Genomic DNA, 7,089 nt, shown 5'->3' with positions numbered 1-7,089 from the left:
TGTGAAGAAAAAATAAGATATTTAAAGTCTATCGGGCTCGCCACTGGTGTTCCCAAGTACAAGCCAAGAGGGATTATCTCAATGAGTTTGGATTAGTTATTTGATTCCTAATGAAATTTTATTGTTTTATTTTTAGTGAAAGAAATTTCCGGAAAACAAAGATTTTGTACTATCTAATAAAAGAAACAGACCTACTACTATTAGAATCCCATACATAAATTTGTATTTAAAAATGAAATCTTTTTATATATTTTTTCATTTTTTAAAGAAGATATAATAATAAAAAGAATACCGTTCATCTATATTTCATGAATATATATATAGATTGTTTTTTTTTTGTATGCATAAACATGAAGAGTTTCATCATATTTGTTTAACAAAATTTGTATTTTAAAAAAACTTTACTAAATTGATTAATATACCGCGCGAAGCGCGGATATGTTTTCTAGTTGTAGAATAAATATAAAAAATAACACCCTAAATTGTTTCTTGGGCGGTAGAAGAGTATACCCCCGTTTTTCTGTCCCGAGATATTCAAATTCGATTCTCTCCACAGAGTTCTCAAACCCCTAAAAACTCCTCTCTAGGGTTTCCTTCTTACCGATCTCACTACATCTCCACTTTCAGGAGCGCCCAGTAACATCACAATCTTACTCACTTCGATCCGGGTTGACTCACTTCCATGGCGGAAGATTCAGTTCCAGTTCCAGTTCCATCATCCACCAATACGGCGCCGTTGGGTCACTCAGTGATTCCTATAGTGAACAAGCTCCAAGACATCTTCGCACAGCTCGGAAGTCAGTCCACGATTGAGCTGCCTCAGGTAGCTGTCGTCGGTAGTCAGAGTAGTGGAAAATCCAGCGTTCTGGAAGCCCTTGTCGGTCGCGATTTCTTGCCTAGGGGTTCTGATATCTGTACTCGGCGCCCGCTTGTTCTACAGCTTATACAGACCAAGCGTAAGCCAGATGGTACTGATGACGAATGGGGAGAGTTTTTGCACCTTCCAGGGAAGCGATTCTTTGATTTCAATGAAATTCGTAGGGAGATTCAGGTAAATTGCACTTATTCAGTATTTGGATTCGTAATCTACTTGTAGAAACTCTCAATGAGGATATATTGGCTGTTTATGTATTGAGCTTTTTTCAATGAAATTTGTAGACAGATTCAGGTATAGTGATGAACTGTAGTCTACACCTTCTATAAACTCCCAATTTTCTATATTGAATCTTCAGATATAGGCCATAAGGCTAAATGTTTAAAATATTGTGTTTGAAAATTCAGAGAGAATAAATGGGTTGGTTATTTCAGTTTTGGGTGATGATTTGATTTTTTGCTTTTGATTTTTATAGATGAATGATCAAATATGCATATTTAGTTATGTTTTCTTTTAGATATTCTAGGATTCAAGTTACCTAATTAGCAGTCCAATTTTTTTATTTTTTTTGTAGAATAAGAGTTCTTATTCTCTAAGACTTCGAGAAAGAAAAAAAAAATTCACGTTAAAGATTTGAACTTGTAAAAACCATCTAATATCATTACCTCAATATATTCATATTCCATTGTCTTTATGTGTTGTTGCACATATATAGTTGTGTATTCAAGAATTGTAGTTTCAACACAGTTATCTTCACTTAGTGCAAACGTTGGTGAAAGATCAAATTGACCTCTAAATTTTAAAAACTTTAACACAATAATACCCATCATTTTAATATTTATTACTCATGAATATTGGATACATATGCAACACTCGTATCAAGAGATTAATACTTAGTAAAAGAGAGTAAAAAAAGTCAAGAATTGATCAAAGCAAAAAAGAGGTATTTTGAATTAGTAAACAATAGATTTAAAGAAAATTAATGAAAAAGAAAGAGCTTAAGCCAGCCCTCTTCGCAGCAAACAAAAAAAGCAAAAAATAGTGCTTCACGTGGATTCCAACCGCGATCACTTGGGTGGCATGCTCCACACTTTGCTACTGGCACATTTTAATCTTTTGTGAGTGCGGGTGGCAAGTGTATTATATATTGTATTTCTTAAACATATACACATAAATATACAAAGTTTCGACCGAGGCATCAAGTGCCGTGGCATCCCCTCCCTTACACATAGATCCGCCCCCGCTTTAACTGCTATGCTAATTCATATATATGTATGTATACATACTAGTAAAATTACCCGCGCTTCGCGCGGGAATTTGATATCACAGAATTTATAAAATAATACTTAAAACCTATCACTCATTAAAACTAAAACACTATATTGTCTTACATACAAGATTACGTAGTAACGTACATTAATAATGTAAAAGAAATGATAATTATAACATCTTATCATTTATCCTTCAATCAATCATCTTTAATTTGATTTTATAATTTATCTTTTTACCCCCATGAAGTGTTACTATTTGATATTTTTGGGAAATTAGATGAACATCAACCTGAGATATAAAAATATTATAATTCTAATGTGTAGAAAAGTTCAGACCTACCTTTTGTTTTACATATATCATTTTAAAGTTCTCCATTTAAATGTATCATACAAAAACAACAATTGATATCATAAGCATAAATTAATGACGGTAAAAAAATATACCAGGATCTATAACAATAGAATGAAACATAAAGGAAAAATTTGAGTCCACTGAATGCACAGTGTCCCCTTAAGGAAATTATTCCCCTCTAGTACCCGAGGTTTTAAAGGAATAGATCCTCTCAGGATGGAACGATTTTATTCACAAGTGTATTGATACGAAAACAATGGTGTCAGTGATCCACTCAACATGAGCCAAGTACACGAATATTTAATTGTGCAGAAGAAGAAGTAGTTCAGAATTTTCGTTCTTTTAAAATAAGAGGAAATCCCTCTATTTATAGATTGTTAGAATATGAATAGGTTTATACAATCTTATTAGAATATGAATAGGTTTATACAATCCTAGTAGAATATGAATAGGTTTATACAATCCTATTTAGAATAGAATAGGAATAGGAATAGTAAATAGTATCCTACTTGGTAAAGGATTGTATTGTAGTGTCTATAAATAGGGTCTCAATGTAATAATGTAGACACGACAATAATTCAATAAATAATTCTTCTCCAATATTTCTCACATGGTATCAGAGTCCTCTATGATCTTGGTAGAAAATCAAAGAGTTTCCGCTGCCGGCGGGTGGCTATTACCCATAAATGACCGCCCGTCTGGCTAATGATTATGTTAATAAAAGTAGGACAAATGATACATGCATGAACCCCATGTTCAAGGGAAGAAACTCAGTCAGGTCACCATGCATCGATTTTTGATGACTTTCTAGGGCTGTTTTGTGTCAGCCCCATATCCGTTGGTAATGTGTAGCACCGTTCCATCTTTCCGGTGACTACTTTTTCATATATAATTTATGTAGCACCGTGCCATCATTCCGGTGACTACTTTCTTATATCTAATTTGTGTAGCACCGTGCCATCATTCCGGTGACTACTTTCTTATATCTAATTTGTGTAGCACCGTGCCATCATTCCGGTGACTACTTTCTTATATCTAATTTGTGTAGCACCGTGCCATCATTCCGGTGACTACTTTCTTATATCTAATTTATCTGATATGCGTAGTACCGTGTATCTCTTCGGACTACTTTTCATATTTAATTTGTGTAGTACCGTGGATTTTTTCGAACTATTTTCTCATATCTGAGTTGCATAACATCATGTGTCTTTGCAGTGATTCCTCAGATTTGATTTGCATAGTTCCATTCGTCTTTCCGGTGACTCCTCAAATCTGATTTGCATAAGGTTGTGCCATCATTCCAACCCTATCAGTACAATTTTTCTTTTTTAGTAGGGTCGTGCCATCATTTCGACCCTACCCATATTATTTCTCTTTTTCAATGGGGTCGTTCCATCAATTCGAACTATCCTATATAATTTCTATTTTCTAGTAGGGTCGTGACATCATTCCGACCCTACCCATATAATTTTATTTCTTAGATTGTGACCACTTTTAGCCATCAAATCTAATACTCCGACATATGAGCATGTTGCGGCCAGTTTTTGGGTGGCTTGTTTAATATCGACTAATCTATTGATTCCAACATGATCCATACTTTATACTAGATTTTGAGCACTTTGTTGCTCAGGGGAGTTTAGTAGCCTTGTATGTCGATTGTGTGAGTCAGTCTTTGCAAGTTTGGTTTGGAAAGTTCAACACTGGAATTTTATCACTCTGTGTTTTATCGGCATTATGCATCAAATTCAGTATTTCATGAGAAGATTAAGCACATTGAGATTGACTCACATTATGCATCAAATCCAGTATTTAATGAGGAGACAATCACATTGATATTGATTGACATTATACATCAAATCCCGAATTTAATGAGAAGACAAGCACATTGAGATTGACTGTCAATTTTGTGAAGTTGACTGATCAACTTGCAGATATCTCACCAAGCTCCTCATCGGTCCTCGTGTTAATTACATTTGTAACAAGCTAGGTACATGAATTGTATGCACTAGCTTGAGGGGGAGTGTTAGAATATGAATCGGTTTATACAATCCTACTAGAATAGGAATAAGTTTATACAATCCTAGTAGAATAGGAATAGGTTTATACAATCCTATTTAGAATAGAATAGGAATAGAAATAGGAATAGTAAATAGTATCCTACTTGGTAAAGGATTGTATTGTAGTGTCTATAAATAGGGTCTCAATGTAATAATGTAGACAAGACAATAATTGAATAATATTCGTCTGCAATATTTCTCACATAGACAACAAAGGGTTGTGTGAACAAATGCTTATTGTGCCTTATCGGAAATGTCACAACTCTTTGGAAAAGTTACAATCCTTTGGAAAGGTAACAACCTTTCATAAAAGTTCCAGTTTTTCATAAAAGTCGCAACTCTTCATAAAAGTTGCAACTTTTCATAAAAGTCACAACTTTTTATAAAAGTCACATCTTTTCATGAAAGGGGAAGACTATTTTTGGAAATAAATAAATTTAAAAGGAAATTCTAGCTTGTGGTGGTGCCACGTAGGCGGGCCTAGAGTTCTTTTTATATATATATATATATATATATATATTAGAGTTAATGGCTAACTCCCTAAACTATCAAGTTTTTGATCCTATAACTTTCTAGGGTTAAAACCTCATGGCTTGACATGGCTTGACAGTGCTTGTTAATTGTCACTTAGCGTATGGGGTAAAATAAGTCATCCATGTGGGGTGGCTTTTAAAATGGCTGAAAACCTCTTAAATTATCATTGTTTTGCAAGTTTCTACTTAAACTATCAGTTTTTTCGGTATCCTTGAACTATGATTTTTGAAGATTGAATGGCTCATAGGAGGTGAGAAGTGATGTCATGTTGGATTTATTTATGGCTAATTAGGCCTCAAATAAATAATTTTTTCAGTTTTTTTTCTCATCTTTATTTCCTTTATATTCTTTAGTTTTTCTTCCGTCTTCTTCATTTCCTTCTAAGACCAAATTGATCTAGGTTGTGTATTCGGGTTTCATTTGAAATTATCTATTCTTCCATTTTTTTCTTGATATTATTGAAAGAACACCTTCCTCAACACCCTTTTCTTGATTTCATTTGATCTTCTTTGAAAGCCGAACACTTTCTTAAGGATGAAAAATGAATATTTATGTAGTTGTGGGCAGACGTCATCAAATCCATATGGACACTAATTTTTGTAAGAACAAACTCAAACACATAACAGTCCCAAGTTTTTGACGACCCTTAATTTCAATTGAAAAAGAGACAATATTACAAAGAACCCGTGCAGTTAGTTGAGGTGCGCGTAAGCTGTCTCGAACACCACAATTATAAAATAAATATATAAAAGAATTGGTGTTCTTTAACCTTTATGGCAAAACCAACAATTGATCCCTTTTCATTTTTCATTTTTAGTTCTTCTATTTGGTTTTTACTTTAACTAGTTTATTTATTTTTTATTTGCTTTGATAGGATATTAATTTGGGCTTAAAATATAATGTCATGTGTAGGGCCACTAGGCACATTGAGCAATATTCTTCAGGGGTGTTACAGCCTTAAAAAACTATTGGTTGTTTCCTGAATTCGGAAGAGTTTACTTGGGTTCTCTCAATAACTATCCGTTCTTTCAGATTCAGTAGTCAATCCTATTTCTGATAAGAGGCAATTGACACTTGAATATGATTTTGACCATTATTTTCATATCTAGAATAATGGCGTTGATTGTTCAAGAAGAAATGAAACAAAAAATATAGGAAAGGTAAGACGATTATTGTATAAGGTCTACGTAATGCTAGATGCACATAATAGATATGAACATCATGAGTTGTACCATGATAAAAATATTCTTCAGGGGTGTTTTAACCGTAAAAAATCATAGTTCAGGGGGTAACAAAATCACCCGATAGTTCAAATATGGAACTCACAAGATAGTGATAGTTTATGTTTTTTTATGTATTAGCTTTAAGTTTAAATTACACATGTTGTGCCACTTGGCACATTTTTTTATTGTTTTGGGAGCTGTAGTACACACACCAACAAATATTGAGTTGGGGTTTTTAATCCTTGAAAGTTATAGTTCAAGGGGTAACAGAAACAAGATATAGTTCAAGTTTGAAATTAGCAAAAACGTGATAGTCTAGTTTTTTTTAAAAGGCATCAATTCTATGTATCATGATTTCAAGTACTATTTTGTGATCTCTTCTTAGGTGACACACTTATTAGAATGAATTGTTGTGTGTCTCTGTATTCTTTTTTGATGAAGTAAAAGATTGTACTAAAAGGCATCAAAGAGATGCAAGATAGTTACAAAGAAATAGGTGATAACTCCAGAATTGCAAAATAATAATAATTGAGATATGGAGTTAAAACCTATAGCAAAAACTCTAAGTTAAGCTAATAGGAGGGAGCTAATGAAGTCTACACGAGAAATCACATCATTTACAGGGGAATAGTTGCTCTAGCTATAAAGATTCACCAAACTTTTAGATTTCAAAGAGCAGTTAGGAGTTGAAGTCCCATCAAAACATCAGTTGTTTCTAATCCATATACTCCAAGATATACAAGCAATTATCATTTGCCAAATTCTCTTGATGGATCTA

The 7,089-nt window shown here is 33.4% G+C and overlaps 1 protein-coding gene across 2 annotated transcripts in view; it reads left to right on the top strand.

Moving 5' to 3' along the window:
- Positions 1-474: 474 nt before the first annotated feature.
- The window catches only part of LOC102589822 (dynamin-related protein 3A-like), a 36,492-nt gene continuing 29,877 nt past the window's right edge, over positions 475-7,089 (top strand). For both annotated transcript variants that reach the window (XM_006359307.2, XM_015314389.1), the window contains exon 1: positions 475-1,051. In XM_006359307.2, coding sequence (XP_006359369.1) covers positions 683-1,051 — 369 coding nt within the window. In that variant the 5' untranslated portion in view covers positions 475-682. The remainder of the gene's footprint in view (positions 1,052-7,089) is intronic.

This window comes from Solanum tuberosum, unplaced genomic scaffold (assembly GCF_000226075.1).
Source record: "Solanum tuberosum cultivar DM 1-3 516 R44 unplaced genomic scaffold, SolTub_3.0 scf00291, whole genome shotgun sequence".
Lineage (NCBI taxonomy): Eukaryota > Viridiplantae > Streptophyta > Magnoliopsida > Solanales > Solanaceae > Solanum > Solanum tuberosum.
The sequence above is the reverse complement of the archived record's forward strand: the minus strand, read 5'-3'. Positions and strand labels throughout refer to the sequence as shown.